General features: G+C 48.0%; 1 protein-coding gene across 3 annotated transcripts; it reads left to right on the top strand.

The window, feature by feature from the left end:
• Positions 1-1,432: 1,432 nt before the first annotated feature.
• On the top strand, positions 1,433-18,272 carry ERLIN2 (ER lipid raft associated 2). 3 transcript variants are annotated; one of them, XM_032413416.1, is made up of 12 exons: positions 1,433-1,517; positions 2,822-2,943; positions 4,453-4,534; positions 5,815-5,861; positions 7,530-7,591; positions 7,759-7,884; positions 11,313-11,386; positions 11,540-11,598; positions 12,156-12,247; positions 13,089-13,178; positions 15,096-15,175; positions 15,563-18,272. In XM_032413416.1, the coding sequence occupies exons 2-12, from the start codon at positions 2,837-2,839 to the stop codon at positions 15,755-15,757; spliced, it is 1,014 nt and encodes a 337-aa protein (XP_032269307.1). In that variant the 5' UTR covers positions 1,433-1,517; positions 2,822-2,836; the 3' UTR covers positions 15,758-18,272. The 3 variants fall into 3 exon arrangements, with proteins under 3 accessions (XP_032269307.1, XP_032269308.1, XP_032269309.1); XM_032413417.1 differs by lacking the exon at positions 1,433-1,517 and adding an exon at positions 1,529-1,797; XM_032413418.1 differs by lacking the exon at positions 1,433-1,517 and adding an exon at positions 1,817-2,610.
• The last annotated feature ends 419 nt before the right edge of the window (positions 18,273-18,691 follow it).

Below are 18,691 nucleotides of genomic sequence, written 5' to 3'. Positions count from 1 at the left end.
TAACAGTCAGGAAATTCTTAAATTACAACTAACTCAGATCCTTTATGTTGTGGGCTAAGCCCCATTCCTTGGGCTGATAAACCCCAATATTTCCATTTCTCTGACTCATTCGCTCAACTATTAAAGTTATTAAGCGTGCCCAGCTGAATTATATACTGAACATGGGAGACAAAAAGCTCCTAGGTTCCAACAGGATCACTCAGGAGATTGGCCAGGTGAGAGGAGGGGGGATTTGTAGAGACAGGGTGAGGAGACAAGAGCCCTCATTGAGAGTTATGGGCACACAGAGAGCCCAGGCAGCACCACACAGCCCACTTGTGGGCTTAAGCATACAATGCTGAAACATCCCAGCGCAGACTCATCCAGAGCAAACCCAGGGTGAATTCCAAGCAGAGATGCCTGGATAACCTGCGCTTTCCTTTCCCTGTGTCCTAAATCTGTCTACCACCACCATCTTGCCATTTTCTCTGTGTAAAAGCTTTTCATTTACTGAGCGCTGCAATTAAGTGGACTCTTTCTCTTCTGCAAACAAAATAACTTCAGTGGCTGAATTAGAAATGTCCCAATGTAATGCTGCTGAACAGCCAAGGCTGCGGACAACGTGACGCCCTTAGACTGGGACACACGAGAGATCTAGATCCTGCTCCTGGTGCCACTACGCCTTCAGCCTGCATTTACTGAGTACCTACGCACCGGGAAATGCCGCCGCAGTCCCGGCCCTCAGGGAACCTACAGTCCAGCCTGGGAGACGGTGGCACGCACCAGCCCTGTGGACTGCGGGCAGGTGTTACAAAGGCAGTTAAGCTCCCGATGTTAAGGAAGCGCCAAGGAGGCTTTCATCCACTGTTACCCTCGCACCTCCCTGAGCTCAAGATTCTGTTCACTAAAACTGGGATAATAATTCCTTCTTAAACTGTTGGATGGTGCTGTGGGGGCCTCAAAGGCCAAGGCTCCTAGAAGAGCATAAAGGGCAATTCAAAATAGGGACTGTTTGTTGATGAACGACGTAGTGGGGCTAACCCACGCACTGAAAGATGAGCTTGGTTCAGCGGCGCCATAGGTGGGCGTGCGCAGAGGGCTAGAACGGTGGCAACTCGCTGGTACCTGCTCCGGAAAACAACACACTCGACCTAATGGGGGTGGTCCGGAGCAAATTCCAAAGTTAGAACCTCGGAAGGCGACACCCTCAGTCACTCAGCACCCGCGGCCACGAGCGTCCCCCCCCCCCCCCCGCGCCTCAGTCTCCAGGCACTGTGCACCGTCCCCACCCCGGAAACCCTAAGCCGAGGTCCTGACGGGCCGGACCGAGCCGCGGGCGCCCCCTGGCGGCCAGGCGCGGACTCTGGCCGCTCCGAGAGCGGGGGCGGGGCTAACGAACTAAGGGGGTTCTTCTCGCGTGAACTAATGGCGTCATCAAAGCGACAGGCCCGGAAGGAAGTAGCGTGTGGAGGGCGTCGCGGTTTCTACGGTTGCACGGGGGGTTCGGACGAGTACGGAGCGCCTGGAGGGACAGCCTGGTACGCGGCCCCCGCCCCTTACTGTGCGCACTGGGCCTAGTTGCGGCTCCCGGCCGAAGCTCGTCGGCGGTTCTCCCGGGCCCCAGCCCCAGCAACCTTTCTCCCTCCGGAGCGAGAAAGCAACCCTTTTCTGTTCTGTCCCTTCCCCGCGAGCCCCAGGGCGCTTGGGACGCGCGACCCTCTCTCGGAAGAGGGCAGGGAAGGGGCGCGAGTTGGGGGCGGGGAGGGGAGCATTTGCAGAAAGGACGCAGCTGCAGATCGGTAGCTGGAGTCCGCTACGGTAAAATAAGCGCCTCGCAGACGTCTGAGCCCGAGTTATGTTAGCCCCGGGAGGCAGAATCCACGCCCTGCGCGGGTGGGCCCAGGCACTCCTGGCTGTAAACTTTGCTGTCAGTTACCGTCGTTTTTCCAGATCCTTCAGTGTTCAGGAAATGAGTCTCCAGATGCCAGCTCTTTCTCGTCCTGGTGCTTCCCACCCTGGGGAACCCTCTTTCTCCTCTAACCATGGGCGTGGGCACCGGTGAGGTGCCAAGTGCCAGTCTTCCCACCCTGGGGAACTCTCTTTCTCCTCTAACCATGGGCGTGGGCACCGGTTAGGTGCAAAGTGCCGGTCTTCCCACCCTGGGGAACCGTTTTTCTCCTCTAACCATGGGCGTGGGCACCGGTTAGGTGCAAAGTGCCAGTCAAGTGTATGGGAGGGTGTATTCAGAGCCCTCCCCCGTTTAGATCCAAAGGAACAACTGGGAAGGTGGACGAAAGGCCAGAGAATCCCACCATGTGAACTCTGCTCACATGCTGACTCTGTCTCTCCAGCATCTGAAAGGAGTAAATAATGGTTTCCTTTGAAATGGCAGGCAATTAGGACTGGGAGGCTCTGACCAGAATTACATAGCCACAACTGCCTGTCACTTGACATCCTCTGTAATTTGGGCAACATACTGCAGCTGCCTCTCTTCCCTTTTACTAGTATGAGTGACTCCAGTGACAGCACATTCGTGTTCACAGGAAGAGAAGGCTGTGTTCTGAACGCTGCCCAGTTGGCACTGGTTCTCTCTTGGGGCCCGGCTGTATCTGGAGCCACTGCCTCGGGGAGGTAGGGAATATGATCCCACAGCTAAGGAAGGAGTGGGAATGTTGCCTGAGAACAAGGATGAAGAGAGTTGTAGATCTAGCCTTGTGTTCGTAGTACAACAGGCTCGGCCTGAGCCACTTGTAGGGAGCTCAGCTTAGTGAGGTTCTCTCCCTGTCATAGCTTTTCTCCTGCATGTCGGACTACACACGTCTTCCTGCGTCTTTTTCCCTAGGATAAAGGTTCGCTGATGGCTCAGTTGGGAGCAGTTGTGGCTGTGGCTTCCAGTTTCTTTTGTGCATCTCTCTTCTCAGCCGTGCACAAGATAGAAGAGGGACATATTGGGGTGTATTACAGGTAAGGAAGAGACAGAAGCTTGCAACTCCCTGTTAAATGTCTCTTTCTCCTAGTCATTGTCTAGCAGATTCTGTTGATTATGTGTCCATTGAATAGAGGAGTCTTTTTATTTTTTTTTTAAAGATTTTATTTACTTATTTGACAGACAGAGACACAGCGAGAGAGGGAGCACAAGCAGGGGGAGTGGGAGAGGGAGAAACAGGCTTCCCGCGGAGCAGGGAGCCCGATGCGGGACTCGATTCCAGGACCCTGAGATCATGACCTGAGCTGAAGGCAGATGCCCAATGACTGAGCCACCCAGGCGCCCCTAGAGGAGTCTTTTTAGATTGAGCTGTGGTGTCAGTGACCATGGAAGGGGACACACACACACACACACACACACTCAATATAAATGTAAATATAAAATTTAATAGTCTTAAGTTGATGCCATGGGTGGTGAACAATAAATGTGTCTAGAGATTTAGAGACAAGCTCTAAAGGAAACCAGTGCTTGCAGACCATCTCTGAAACATTGTTTTCTCCTACATCCCTGCTGGGCATCTTGGCGCCACAAGGTTACCTCCAATGAGCACCAGTTCTTGATGGCAACTTGAGGAGCTAGCCTGCTCTGCTGATTGTACCCACTCTTGAAAATTAACATTTCAGGAAAAAAGAAGAATCCTGCAGATTGATCTATATCAATCAAGGCAAGCCCTAGAGTAGTGGTTCTTATAAGAAAGGAGCCCGTTGCATCACTGTTTATTTTATTGCTCTATTTTTTAAAAAAATAATGTATTTTTTCCTTCATAATGTAAAGCAAGGAAGCACTTATAAATCTCGGGTTGCTTTCCTTTCAGTAACTTCCATAACCAAGGTTTTTCTTTAAGTCTTTTACAAACTCCTCCTTATATGTGCCCAAGATGCTTATTGCTGGATTGCCAATAGCAAGTTCTAGAAGTCTCATTGGGCTCCACTCTCCCCTTTATTTCTCCCCATCTTCTGCTCATACGTCCCCAAAAAAGGCTTTTAATTTTGTTACCCTTTACATATAACTTGGCTCTAAAGGTAAAATACTACTGCCCAAAGAAGATACGTAAATGATTTTTAAAGCGTTCTCAAAATTATTATTTTGGTTGTTCATGCCCCTGGACTCCAACATTAGTGCAGTTAGTTGATAAATGTATTACTGGATTTAACTGCCCCCGTGGATTGCGCCAAACTCAACGGGTATGACAAAGTAAAACAGACTTCCTCTTCTGTTAAGGATTGCCAGGGATCCTGCTGTCTTCATTCCACTTAGCCCATGTGCCTGTTTTTCCTGCCGCAAAAGCATGAATAATGGCTTTATGTTTTACCATCAGGCTTCCTAGAATATTAGGGTTGAGCTGAGAGGAAGGGGTCTGTGGACAGGCTCGGGCACATGTCTCACTCTGTATGAAATGTTTATGGGGCCGTAGAGAAGGTCGGTGCAAATAGTATTGCTGCAGTTGTTACGTCTTGCTGAACTGCCTCTCTCTTTCTCCTCTACAGGGGCGGAGCCCTCCTGACTTCCACCAGCGGCCCAGGTTTCCACCTCATGCTTCCTTTCATCACATCATATAAGTCTGTGCAGGTAAACTGGGCTTGTGGGGCATGTTTGGGCCACTGCAGGTTTGGGGTGTTGGCAAACGCATAATTTGGAATTATTTCCCATTAGATGAGTATAATGTCTCTTCAAGGAATCATATATACATATGATGTATTAAATGTATATATAAAGAATGAGGCTCCATGAGCCACATACCCTAGAGCTTTATTTGATTGTTGAAAGAGTGGAATGGGGTCATGGCCTTGGCCCATTGGCCCCAGCTGGGAATTATTTCTTCACTTCAAGGTAGAGCCAGAGAAGAATCTGTTCCAAATGTACAGAAGGAAAAGTAGGGTGTGTGTGTCTGTGTTTTCAATCACAGGTTACCAAGATAAATGGAAATAAAACATGGTAGTTTTGCTGGTTCTTATTTGAACTTCATAGATGTGAACATAATTTGGGGGGTTGGGGGGGAGAGGAAAGTTGGACTTGGTGAAGGGAAATAACATCTAAAGGAGGAGTAGGATTAGTTATGACGGATAGAAAGCCTGGCTAAGATAGACTAGCTAGCCGTCTTTGAAGTATGTCCAGCCAAGAGGGATAAGATTTAGAGGATGACTTTTAAACTGACCCAGGAAGATATACTGGGACACCTCCTCAGCATTCTCCCATGTTTATTTCTTCTACCATTTCCTGTGTTTGATGGTTTTCTGAGTGCATTTGTGCCCAGGACCCTAGGAGTCTCACAGAATGCTGAGAAGGGGCAGGGCCAGGTTAAATACAGAATCCTCTTGTTTCAAGACTAGTAAAGGAAGACTGTAGAGGTAAGACAGGTCTTAAGACTCCTAATCCAGGGTCTTTTTTACTAAACCATTATTAGATTGTTCATATGGTGATTCACTTACAGTGAAGCTGGGGTAGGTACCTTTGTTCATCTAAGTCTCACACCCTCTGTAAATAAAGAGGATTAGGGGGAGTATTCATGTTTTGTTTTGTTTTGTTTTTGAGAGTTTATTTCTTTATTTACTTGACAGAGAGAGACACAGCAAGAGAGGAAACACAAGCAGGGGGAGTGGGAGAGGGAGAAGCAGGCTTCCCGCGGAGCAGGGAGCCCAATGCGGGGCTCGATCCCAGGACCCTGGGATCATGACCTGAGCTGAAGGCAGACACTTAATGACTGAGCCACCCAGGCGGAGTATTCATGTTTAACAAGGCCAAAGCTCAACCCAGATAACCTCAAGGACCGGGGGTTTGGGATTCCAAAACTAAGTTACTGTGCTTGTCACTGCCCATTTTACAGCATTTTATGTCTCCTCTATTTCTAGACCACACTGCAGACAGATGAGGTGAAGAACGTGCCTTGCGGGACTAGGTAAGGTACCCGGAGTGAAGCAGCTAAGCCTATGTCAGTGGAAGGGCTGTCTGGCTCCTAGAGACAGTGAAAGGAGAGGCATTCCTTCTCGGTGGTTTTACCAAGTTCCCTGCCTCCTTGCTCCCTCGGTTCTGATTTGACTAGGCCATGTGGTGCAGTAGGGAAAATCACAGAAGGTAGACAGCTTCAGGAGGGCCTTGAATGCTGTGCTAAGTGTGGGCTTTTTCTGTTACAAGTGAAGATCCACTAAAAGCTTTCAGCAGATAAATGACTTGGTAGAGGAAGGTAAGTTTAGCATAACTAGCTCTGGAGAATGTCATAAAGGTAGGAGGTGACCTCAGGGTCTGGAAATCCAAACAGAAGACCACTCTAGTGGTCTGGTGGAAAGGTAAAGAAGGTCTAAACTGGAATAGAATCACAGACCACCACCACGAGGAAATATGTGGGCAAATCCAGAATTAGGGCATCGCACGGGACAGCTGGCCTGATGGCATCACAAGGAGGAGCTTTGGGTTGAAAAGAAGACCTGAAAGACATAAACAAAGCCATGGTGAGCCTTAATTAGAACCTGGTTCAAAAATACCATCTATGAAAGACAGGGGAACTGGATTAGTCCGCTCGGGCGGCCATAGAGAATACAGCACACTGCGTCCAAGGAGCCAGCAGGGTTGGTTTCTGGTGAAGCCTCTTTTCCTCGATGGCAGATGGCGACTTTGCCGTGTCCTCATGTGGCCTTTCCTCAGTGCACGCAGGGAGAAGATCTCTGGTGTCTGCCTCTGTTCCTTTACCAAGCCCGTCAGGTTGGGGCCCCACCCCTATGACCTCATGGAGCCTTAATTACCACCTTATGGCCCTATCTCAATACAGTCACAAGGGGGTTTTAGAGTTTCAGCAAATGGATTTTTGGAAAGCACACCATTCAGTCCATAACAGGAACAACTGGGGAAATTGGAGTAAGGACTGGGTATTAGAGGCTGTTAAGGAATTATTGCTAATTTTCTTAGGTTTGGGAATGGAGCCAGACTACATAGAATGTCATTATTCCTCAGTGAGTGTTACTTACTAACGTGTTAAGGGAAAAAGAGTATCATGACTGCAACTTACTTTTGGAATGCTCAGCGTAAAAAAGCAGATCAATCTATAAGGTGAACTGTTAACAATTGCTAAATTTAGGTGTTTATGTATGGATGTTAGTTGTATTATTTCAGTGTTTCTGTGTGCTTAAAATTATTTATAATGAATATTTGTGGGGAAAGGAAAATGCTGAAACAAAGTGATGGTGAAGACAAAGTGAGAAACGGTGACCATAAAATCCCACTGTGGCCTTCTAAGTTCTGAGAATTCCTTGACTTTTCTTTTCCCTTCAGTGGACTGTTTTAATCAAAAGGCATTGCAGATTCAACAGATATGAACTATTCTTTTCTTCCTGACACCCAGAAGTTTCACTTTTCTCCTTACGGAGATATCTTGAGGAGGTGTGGTTTCTCGGGAGATTGTGTTCTTGCTCTAAGCTCTGAAGATTCCTGCTTGGAGATATCATGCCCTCTGGCCTCCCGTGAACTCCTCTGCTCCTTTTCTGCCAAGTCACACACCTGATGCCATCACCGAGAGACAGCACTATATTCCAGAGCAGACTGGTGACTTCTTTGTTCATTCTTCCCCCAACAGTGGTGGTGTGATGATCTACTTTGACCGAATTGAAGTGGTGAACTTCTTGGTCCCAAATGCAGGTACGTTTTTCCAGTTGACCTTCACCACCGGCTTACTTTGCCCAGCATGTCCCCCCATCCCCACTCCCACCCCAGGTCTGTCGCAGCACCTCAGGCTGGGAGAGCCGCTGTGTCTGAGAAAGGGAGTCCTGCCTTTTCTGACTCTGCAATCCCGCCTTCCCTCCCAGTGTATGACATCGTGAAGAACTACACTGCCGACTACGACAAGGCCCTCATCTTCAACAAGATCCATCACGAGCTGAACCAGTTCTGCAGTGTGCATACGCTTCAGGAGGTCTACATCGAGCTCTTTGGTAAGAAAGCCTCTGCTGGCTGTAGCATGCCTCAGCTGCTGTTTCGCCCACCGCCTACTGCTGAGCCACCGTGGGGGAGGATGGGTTCCCATGGACAGAAAGTGTCAAAGAACCCCGTGCCCGGGAACCGGTCCCACGTGAAATTTCTAGAAAATTTTGATGACAGTGGCAGAAGGTCGTGAAAGCAGGTGAGCCTTGGCCACAGGGATCACGGTGGACTAGGGGACTCCTGGCCCGAATCAGAGGACTGGAAGGCAGGGGCATTCCCACTGTCTCTAAAACAGCCTTCTGTAATGAAGACAGGGCCTATTCTAGAGGAAGAACCTTCGAGATTATCCAGCCCAACAGCCTCATTTCCAGAGAAGGGGACTGAGGCCCAAAGAGAAAGTTGCAGAGCTAGTTGGAAGCAGAGCTGAGGCTAGAACCTTCCTCTCCTGGCTCTGGCTTCAGAGTGCTTCTCAGCCCGCCACCCAGCATGAAGGGCCCCCGGGAAAGGTGAGGAGGACCTAGAAGTGGGACAAGGACTGTAGCTGCTTGAAGTTCTTAGTTTCTGTAAGCCTATACACGTAGAGATGAATAGGAAAACACTTAAAAGAATCCACGTCCTTAAGTACATATTTTTTGACCTTTTTAACCAGTCAAAGTAAACATAGCCTGACTTTAGCAGCAAGGGAAAGAAACAGTTCAGTAATTGTTCTAGCTCTTTTGTGGTTAAGTATTATGTTTAAGCTTGCTGCCAGAAGTTTTCTAGTGGTCAGTGCTGAAAGTAAATGATAGTACAACTATTCTTGATACCAGGACTGGACAGTGTCTTTTCCCAGGAATCTTCATTAAAAAGGACCCTGAGAGAATGTGCCACGGAGTAGACAGGAGCGGGGAGGGACCCTGGTGCTGCCCGTGATCTCAGTCAGAGCCCGTTGCATGCTGTTTCTGATTGGGGAAATCATCAGAATCACTTTTAATTTCTCTGCAGTAGAAAATGAATCTAAATTCACTTTATAGGGTTTAGATGCAGTATGCTTTTAAGAAAAAGTCTGTAAATTTGGTATTGTTTGTTTTACCTCAAACTGAGAGCGTTTTATAAAATAGCATCACTTTTCTCTCTAGCCCTGGTTTTAGAACTTGTGCCACTAAAGGAACACTTGAAAGCATTTGAAACAAGAGACAAAGGACTCTAACTTCCATGAAGAGAAAATGAAAATATGAAATTGTTTTGCGTTAGAAAACTTCTTACTGTCAGGGCACCTGGAAGGCTCAGTCCATGGAGCATGCAGCTCTTGATCTCAGAGTCATGGGTGTTGGATGTTGAGATTACGAAAAAATAAAATCTTTAAAAAGACCAAAAAAAGGAAACTTCATATTGCCCAAGAGATAAACTTAATAGCTTAGTGAAGCTTATTGTACAGAGAAGCTGGGAAAATGTAATTGCTTTGAAATTTTCTTTTTTTTTAAGTTACGTCTTTTGAACAAACACTGTCTTGCGTAGAATCTATTTGTGTCTGTAAAGGAGGAATTCATGTCTCTAATCCCATTCCTAGAACGTGGGAGGTTTTCCCTAGTCTGTCCTCTTAGGACTCCCGGCCCTGACTTCCCGCATTACTGTGTAATTCTCATCACTGCTTACGCTAGTGCATACTCTCTGTCCATCTTATAAAAACATTTCATAGTTCTTGTTCAGCAGTTGACCTGCGGCAACCTCTTTGTGTAATGTAACCTAATCTGCACTTATCTGCATGACTATAATGTATAAACAGCTTATTACCAATATTACTTTGGTAATAAACCACCTGGCAAAATAATTCTTCCAGATTTTCCTAGAGAGTTATGAGCCCAGGACCACAGGTGTCTGCTTTAACTCAGATATAATTTGGTCTAATAAATGACTGTTTACTTTTAACTTAGGGAGGGCACAGAATATCTCGAAGTTTGGTTGGTATCCTGTTGAAGTTAGAAAATATGAAATGTGATGTTTATCTATGGCTGTCAAATTGTTAAACATATATCAGGTCTGAGGTGCTGCCTTTTGGGCCATTTCTCCCTCGTGCTGAGAGGCCTGTGAGAGTATATCCAGTGCGTGGAAATATTAAAATCCCTTGCTTACCGATATGACAGTAGAGGATAGTGCTGTTTTAAAGCATAAAACAGCCCTAAAAATTAAAGCAAGTAATTAAACAAGTGTATTATTTTGGCTCCTAAGTAGCTTGAACACATCACTGAACTTCCATGAGCCTCAGTCTGGTCCGGGCATCTGTTAAAGGCAGGGAGTTCCACTTGCTGTTCCTCAGAGGCCCCTGTTTTGGGCAACAGTGACCAAAAATGGCCACTTAAAGCGGGTGGCAGCTGACAGTGAGGGAGGTGATCCAGTTCAGATATCCCAGCCTGGTTCCGTGGAGTCTTCCCAGCGCCGTCCAGGATCTTCCCGAGGACCTCGAGGGCAGGGCGTCAGGAAGAGAAGGCCCCGGCCAGAGAGGGCAGCTGTGGGTGCTGCAGGACCCCAGCCAGAAGGAGGGGTCAGTCAGAGCTCCTCCTCCACTTGCCTATGAACCAACTCCCATGTGAATTCCAGACAGAGCAATCAGGGCCAAAGCAAACGACAGACGACTCGGGCTCATTTCCAGAACCGTAAATTTTCATTTTCCCTCCTATGTTCTTTGATGGAGTTCTTTTTTTTTTTTAATTTTTTTTAAAGATTTTATTTATTTATTTGACAGAGACAGCGAAAGAGGGAACACAAGCAGGGGGAGTGGGAGAGGGAGAGGCAGGCTTCCCGTGGAGCAGGGAGCCCAATGCGGGGCTCAATCCCAGGACCCTGGGATCATGACCTGAGCCGAAGGCAGATGCTTAATGACTGAGCCACCCAGGCGCCCCTTTGATGGAGTTCTTAATGGAAATAGTCTTCCTTGGGGCCTTCATTGATGTCAGAGTCTGTTTTTCTTTTAGAAACTTCTAAAATGACTGGATTTCAATGGCTTGGCTCTCTTCGAACTACCTAGCATAGCCACTCCACCTTCCTTCCTCTTGAAAACAGGGTGCCTGCCTTCTCTTTAGCTGCTGTTGTCTAGGGGAAGGCTGCCGCCCAACTCAAGAAATATGCGAGAATTGTTTGTTCTTTTTCTTATTAAAGCTCAGTTTCCTTTCGGGCAAGGTTGCTATTTTCTACAGCCTCGGGTGATTTTATCTGGAGGCCACAGGAAAAGGATACTCTCACATCCAGCTTGCGTGGAGGGGCTACATAGGCATGTTGCTTTGAAAGATGTGCCAGGGGATCTTCGGATTTCTGGGCTCTGATAAGCACTCTGCCTTGGAAAGCCCTTTGGCCTGTCAGGTGCATTCTTGAGTGGTGTTTTAGTTTGTCCTCTACCCGCCTGCTTTCCTCCACCCTGCCTACAAAGTGTAACAACAACTTTTTCTGTCTTTCTTGATTCCAGATCAGATTGATGAAAACCTCAAGCTGGCTTTACAACAGGACCTGACCTCCATGGCCCCCGGGCTTGTCATCCAAGTAAGCATTGCCGCAGTGGGAACACCCTCTGCTGAAGGGGCAGCCCCCCTTCCAAGGGATGTCCTTTTTGTGCAGGAAGATGAAGAGCCAGTGGGAGCTGCTTCCGTCCCTCACCACCCTCACCTCCCATCACGTGCTATTTTTATCCTCCAGGCTGTGCGGGTGACCAAGCCCAATATACCTGAGGCGATCCGCAGAAACTACGAGTTGATGTGAGTATTCCCTCTGCCCAAGCTATATCCACCACTCTCTCCCACCCCACCCCCCACCTCATCCCATCCCAGAGTTAACCGAAGCCATGCCAGACGCTCATTGCCCTTCTTGAGCGTTCGTTACAGCCCATCGCTCTGTAAGATGGAGCGGGTGTGTCAGGAGAACCACCTGGGCTCTGGAACTGTGATGGAGAGCCACAGGAGAAGCTCTTTCAGGCAGTGATGCTTTGAAAAGGGCCAGGGGGTATTGTTTGTGCTTCATGGTTCATACCAAAGAAGATGGGAGCGAAAGGTGCTTAAGTGGGCTGGCAGGTGCATTTTACCAAAGTAAATTATGCTTTATTTCCCACAAGTGAGTTATTTTGGAGGAGAAAGAGAGCCATGTTACCATCTGCAACAGATCTGCTTTTACTTGGGACATTGAACAGCCTTCCAGGAGAGAGGAAGAACTCACAGTTTGCCTCTCAGCAGAAGCCTGGCTTCTCCAGGGGACAGTGAAGTTCCTCAGAAGCTTTTTCCATGGCGGCCCCACAGCTGCGTACCTTTTTTCCCTTCAGGGAAAGCGAGAAGACGAAGCTTCTCATTGCAGCCCAGAAACAGAAGGTGGTGGAGAAGGAAGCTGAGACGGAGCGGAAGAAGGCCCTCATCGGTCTGAATGTGGTTCTGTGATCACCTTACAGGGTGGAGGGGGCTGAAGAGGGTGGCGGGCAGCCGCGAGGTCGCCTCAGGCACAGCTAGATCACAGTCTTCCAAACCCTTGCCAGGCGCAGGAGGGGTATTCATACTCCCCGAAGCAAAGCCGAAGTTGTCAGATCATGGCCAGGGGCAGTGAGCTTTGAGTCTCCCCTTATCTCTGAAATGAAACTTTCCTGTTAATTCTTAATAGGAAATAATATTGGCTAATACCTATTGAGCAGATATCATGAGTCATGTACTTTTCTAAGCACTTATATGTGAATTACCTCACTCCTCACAACCACAAGCTGAAATATAGGTACTATCGTTAACCTCATTTTCCTGAACCGAAGACCAGAGGGGTTAAATAACATGCCCAGGGTCATATGGCAAGTAAGTGGTGGAAACGGGGTTCAACCCCAGGGACTCTGTCCAGAACCTGGTTCATAACTGCTATACCAGATTATCAACCACTACTATCTGCTTCCCAAAGTGAAGTGGCAGGAAGAAACTGTTTGGACAGTATCTCGTTCCTTAGACTATCCCTCCGGGAGAAATACCCTTGTGACTTAGGGGAAAGGTTAGGGCTTGCTCCTTGCTTTCGTCGGAGGGCCCAGGTCTCTCCATTTACTGTCTTATGCTGAGGTCGTGGTACTGCACTCACTGGTGCGGTCCATGTGCGCCCACGTGTGCCCGTCGCAGGCCTCTCCCTCTGAGCTAACCCACCGGCCTACATCAGGGACTCAGGAAAGGTCAAACAGTCTGGCTTTTGAAATACCAGCGCTCTGAGCCTTTTCTCAACTTCATTTCTGTAGAGGCAGAAAAAGTGGCTCAGGTCGCAGAAATCACCTATGGGCAGAAGGTGATGGAGAAGGAGACGGAGAAGAAGATTTCAGAAATTGAAGGTGAGCACAGGTGAAGTGAATGTCCAAGGTTTCTTCAGGCCCCACCTTGTGGCAAGGGGGTGGGAGAGTCATTTCCTTCGCTCCTTCATCTTTGTTCCAAGAGGTGATGATTTCTTTGGAAAATCACTTCTTCTCTGTGCTTTTGAGTCGAGTTTAGAGGAGATATGAGGCCAGGCTGCCGTCAGTTTTCCACTTCAGAGAACATTCGCTCACTCAACAGATGTCCACCAAGTGTGGCTAGGTGCGCTTGTGTGAGGCCTAAGGGAAAAGGAAATCATTTAAGTCCCTGCTGTCTCAGAGCCTTAAAAGTGAGCGAAGGGGTGAGGCCAGAACAGCACCTCCCCCCTTTGCCTTCCCTGGCCCCCTGCACGTCAGTGAACACCACAGCTGTGGCCTCTAAGTCTGCTCTCGGCACCCCCTGTCATGGATACCAAGACACCTTTTCAGCACCAACAACCCTGGAGCTGGAGAAAGAGTGCTTTCTTTGCTGGCTTTTCTGAACATGATTCACCTTCAGTTCCCTGCCCCTAAGCCCTCAGCTCGTTCCCACCGCCTACCCTTTCCTTCATGTGGTGCCTTAAATCAAGCAAATTCTAAGACAAAAATGCGACCTCGAGGCCCAGCTTCAAAGCGCTGTGTCCCCTTGTACTCACTATGGTATGGGGCCTGTCAGGCTTTGCGGGGGCCCGGTGAGGAGCCAACTAGGATTTTACAGATCAGTGGCTCCTCATTAGGGAGCTCTTAGCAAAACAAGACATTTTTATTTCTTATAAAAACATGTCATCAGGTGCTAAGGCTGCTTGAGTGGGCCGCAGGCAGCCAGCACGCCAGCCAGACTGCACATTCCTTCTGCCCCGCGTCGTGCTGAGGGTGTGCAGGAAGAACCCCCCCACACACAGACTGGCCGTCCTTCCCAGGCTTCTGGCTACAAATATTACTCACAGGAGGCTGGCCTCATTCCCAAGGCAAGGGAGTAAGCAGCAAAAATTTTGCATCAGGGGGCGCCTGGGTGGCTCCGTCAGTTAAGCGTCTGCCTTCAGCTCAGGTCATGATCGCAGAGTCCTGGGATCGAGCCCCGCATCGGGCTCCCTGCTCAGTGGGAAGCCTGCTTCTCCCTCTCCCACTCCCCCTGCTTGTGTTTCCTCTCTCACTGTGTCTCTTTCTGTCAAATAAATAAATAAAATCTTAAAAAAAAGTTTTGCATCAGCTTGACAGAAAGCTTGTCTCAGCGGATTAAGGAAGTTGTGCACAGTGGAAGTTGAAATAGGTCTTCATCCAAACAGGTGTTAGCCTGGACCAGGGCATGTAGTTGCCTTAGGTAGAGTTATGTCGGCGTCCCCACTGTGAAAGAGTACCTTTTTGAAATGATTGATGGAAATAAAAAGGGAAATGAAGTTGGAGAGGGACCGAGAGCTGTTTTATGTTCGTGGCATTGGGTTTTAGGCGGAGCCACCTCCGGCTGTATTCACAGCCCTCCCTGGGCTCCTGGCGCCATGGCTGTGCAGCACAGGAGGGATGGGGTGGGGACCTCTGAAGCTGGACGTGGGGACAGGGCCCACGCGGCTTCCCAGCCGTGGATCGGCAAGAGGGGTAAGTGCGGGGAACCAGGAACTGTCTCCTGGACAGCGCTCTTCTCGAGCCTACTGTCAGAGATGTTGCTGGGCACAGCCGCAGACGTGCTCCTTGTTAGTCCCCACCACAGGGAGATGCCGCCCGAGCACCTCTTTGTCATGGTTCATTTTCACCATGATTTGTAAAATAGGGGAAATGCCTCCTTCCACATTTTGCAGAAGAGGAAACCAAAGCACAGCGGAAAAAGAGCAGTCTCCCCGAGGTCGCAGAGGCGGGGGGGGAAGGGGTCCAGGGCCCAGTGTTCTGGTGGCTTCGGCACCGCGTTCACTGCCTTCTTGCCCCCAGATGCTGCGTTTCTGGCCCGGGAGAAGGCAAAGGCTGATGCGGAGTGCTACACCGCTATGAAGCTCGCCGAAGCCAACAAGGTAAAGCCCGGGGCCGCCTGGGGAAGAGAAGGTGTATCTGGCTTTGGGCTAATGTTTGAGAGTTCCCGGTGTCGGATAGCCACCACCACCCAAGTCCCTCCCGGCCAGAAGGGGTGGCCGCTGTGCCGTGGGGGACAGGTGCTGCCCTTCCCCTTAGCCGAGCCTCGGCAGAAGTTTAATCGTGTGAAACACGGAAACTCCTAAAACTTGCAGCTCTGACCTCGCACATCCATTAGTACCCTGTCACTAATAGAACAGTGAGGCCAGGAAGAGTCGAGAGGGCACACTGCTTTGACAGAGACCCTCTCCTTGTGAAAAGTGAAGGATGCCACCCAGAGTCTTCTTGACCCTGGCTCCACCTAGTCTGCTCTCGTTTGTTTCTCACAGCTGAAGCTGACGCCTGAGTATCTGCAGCTGATGAAGTACAAAGCCATTGCTTCCAACAGCAAGATTTACTTTGGCAAAGACATCCCGAACATGTTCGTGGACTCTGCAGGCAATCTGGGCAAGCAGTTCGAGGGGCTAGCTGACAAGCTGAGTTTCGATGATGAGCCCTTGGACTTAGACCCTGAGGAGAATTGAAAGTTTTTTGTATACAACCTCGGATGACACTTAAAAGAGATCTTTATTTTTGAATGATGAACCGGGATGCTCCTCCCTCCCACACTACCTGCTTTGACTCTCTTCCACATTCTGTGGTGAAAAAAGAAGAAATGGATTTAAATCTATTCCCCTTCCTGGGAAGGGAGGGCAGGGATTGCTGATTTGGGGTCTTATTCAGGTAAGCAGTTTAGATGACTTCTGTTAAGATGGGCAAACCATGGGTTTGACCTTTGACCTCCAGACACTAATTTTAGCCCTTTGAAGCTGGCTTAAGTAGGGATTCAATCATTACAGAGTGGGAGAAATAGAGGGTGTTGCCTCCAGGTGATTTGCTTTCCCCGATTTGGGAAAACGCGGTTCAATTTTCTCCCCTCTGCCTCCAAGGCGGGAGATGCCTGTGGGTGAGGCTCAGCAACTGAGCAGCTGTGTGCTTGTGAGTCTGCCCGCAGAGCTGCGGGGGAACAGCTGCAGAGAACGTTTGGCTTTGCTGGTATTTTTGTCGGCATATGTGAGTCATTTTAGAGGCACGCTTTCTCGAGCCCTCACAAGGAAGGACTGGTGCTAGGTTTTGCAAGCTCTTCTCTCCTACCCTCTTTGCCCCAGGGCTTAAAGAGCGGTCGGTTCTGACTACATTCCAGAGTCAGGGTTTGGGCACCACCCCACAATTCTTTTTAAAACTTTTCACCTGTTCTGTGATTTGTTTTTGGTTTTTTTTCCTCTCTCAAATCTGTTCGTTGATACCACTCAGCATTAGGAAGATAGGAACAAACAACCCTAGTGTCTTACTAGCTGCTGAAGGGGGATTGTTCCGTCTCTCAGCCACCATGGTACCTGCTTGGCAAACGACGTATGTTCTCACTGTGGAGGTTCTGTGTTGAAGAGCTCTTCCAGGGGCTGTGGTCACCTGAAGTATCTCCTAGTCTTAAGCTTATAGCTTGTGCTGGCAGTCTGACAGAGTGATAAAAGGGGAGCCACTAAGTAGCACATGTTTTGAAATCTAGGGCGCCGACAGCCACACGGGTCAGACTGAATGCTCTATCTCCGGAGACAGCTGTGGGGTCCATGTCAAGAGTTCATGCCCAGGTCCCTGGATTGGAAGGGCTGCATCAAAATGTTCAAATGTTTTGGGTTTGGGTTTTTGGGTTGTTTTCTTTTTTTCCATTTCTAATTAGGAAAATTTTGTGTCATTCTGGGAGATTTGGGATGGAGGAGAACAAACATGAAAGATTTTCTTATATCCTGAAATTGGAGTTGGGGGGGTGGTATCCAGCTTATGTAGGCCGTGAGTTGTGTACCAAATTGTTAGCTTATCTCCATCTAACTTGCAGGCATGTCGGTATTCTCCATGACAAACTCTGGCTTAGGATCTGGCTTTGTTCTTAGCTGCCCTCCCCACCACCACCACCAAAGAAACTACCACTGTACCCCTTTTCCCTCAGTGATACTATGAATGATACTTTCTGGCACAGATCCCCACCTCATTTTTGGTCCCATGCCCAGACTTCTGCTTTATTGAATGGCCCAGAATTCGGGCCAGCTTGCTCCCAAGTAGCACCAGGCTTGTCTTGAGAGTTTGGGGAGCATTCAGCACGCTTAGGTAGAAACAACATGTTAACTCCTCTTAATTCAAATGTTGCCCTTCCCTGTTCTAATTTCTGGGACTTAGAATTCTCAAACCACTGGTCCTGGTCACACTTTGTGCAAGCAGCCAACTGTTCGTGGGAATGATGGATTTTAATGTGCTCAGAAGTGCTTGCAAAAGACAGTCTCCCAAGGCCAACATAGGGTATCCATTATTAAGATATACTCACCCTCCTCCCATTTCAATGCCATTAATCACTTGTTAGGAGCAACATGACACATGACCTCCAGCTTCCCCAATTTACATATTTGTCTGCTCCCTCTACTCTGAGATTTGCTGCCTAGGCCTCAGAAAACACTACTTCAATAGAATAAAAAGCAAGAATATCTCCACCTCTGAATAGCACGTTTGCTCAGGTTCCTCACTTGAAAGCCCAATACTAACAAACTGTGACAGCTTGTCCCTTGCACTAGATATACTTTAACCACAAAAGAGCCTCAATAAAGTAAAATCCTGCTGCCCCTGCCTCCCTCAATGCTAATGTTGCTTCCTCTTTGAACAAAAAATATCAGTGTCGTAGTGCCCCTCAGTTTAAATTCAGTGGTTATCTGCACCTGCCTGAAGAGTAAAATCATGGAAGTCAGCAGTTTCCTCAGCATGGGACGACTAACCAATCTGTGCGACTCTGTGTCTTCAACACTCACTAGAAAATCTGATCTTAAAACATTTGAATTCTAAATGTGTAAAATGTGACAGCCTACACTTTTGTAGGCAGTAAAGTCATGGCTGCTATTTGTAAATGGAACTTCTATCAAAATAAGTAACTGTTTATAAAATTCAGTTTTTTGTAGGATTTTTCCAAGGAAAAGTCACCTTGGTTGAATGTTTCTCATTAAACTTTACAGAAGTGGTTCATATTCAGTACTGTTTTTAATCACTTTTTTAAATATAAGGACAGAATATTTGCAAGGAAGCCAAAGTTTGTTAATAATTTTTATAAGACTAATATAAAATAAATTTGAAGGGATCTGTGGTCATATTAACTTGAAGGAGGAAAAAAAGATAATTGAAAGAATTTTGGCAATATATTGATCAAAAAAAAAGTTGTTTTCTAAATGATCTGTTGTGATTTCTATGGGTCTGTGTATCTTTCTGCACTGATGACTTTGCCATTTACAGAGAGTAAGTAGTGAAAGTAAGATCGTCGTCTTTACTGACTTACCAATTTAAGTTTGATTGAAGATAAACCTCAGTCCTCAGTTGAGAATAAACCTGTGTGTCGGCTAGTGACTGCTGTGTGTCTCAACTTAACGGGCTACTTCATTAGTTCT

Source organism: Phoca vitulina, unplaced genomic scaffold (assembly GCF_004348235.1).
Source record: "Phoca vitulina isolate PV1807 unplaced genomic scaffold, GSC_HSeal_1.0 scaffold15, whole genome shotgun sequence".
Taxonomy (NCBI): Eukaryota; Metazoa; Chordata; class Mammalia; order Carnivora; family Phocidae; genus Phoca; species Phoca vitulina.
The sequence above is the reverse complement of the archived record's forward strand: the minus strand, read 5'-3'. Positions and strand labels throughout refer to the sequence as shown.

What these genes read in the sequence shown, in the direction of transcription:
- ERLIN2 (XM_032413416.1), top strand. Translation starts at nt 2,837, where the DNA reads ATGGCTCAGTTGGGAGCAGTTGTGGCTGTGGCTTCCAGTTTCTTTTGT. An exon ending in AACGTGCCTTGCGGGACTAG is followed by an intron (nt 5,862 to 7,529) that starts GTAAGGTACCCG and finishes TTCCCCCAACAG; the next exon opens with TGGTGGTGTGATGATCTACT. An exon ending in AGCTCGCCGAAGCCAACAAG is followed by an intron (nt 15,176 to 15,562) that starts GTAAAGCCCGGG and finishes TGTTTCTCACAG; the next exon opens with CTGAAGCTGACGCCTGAGTA.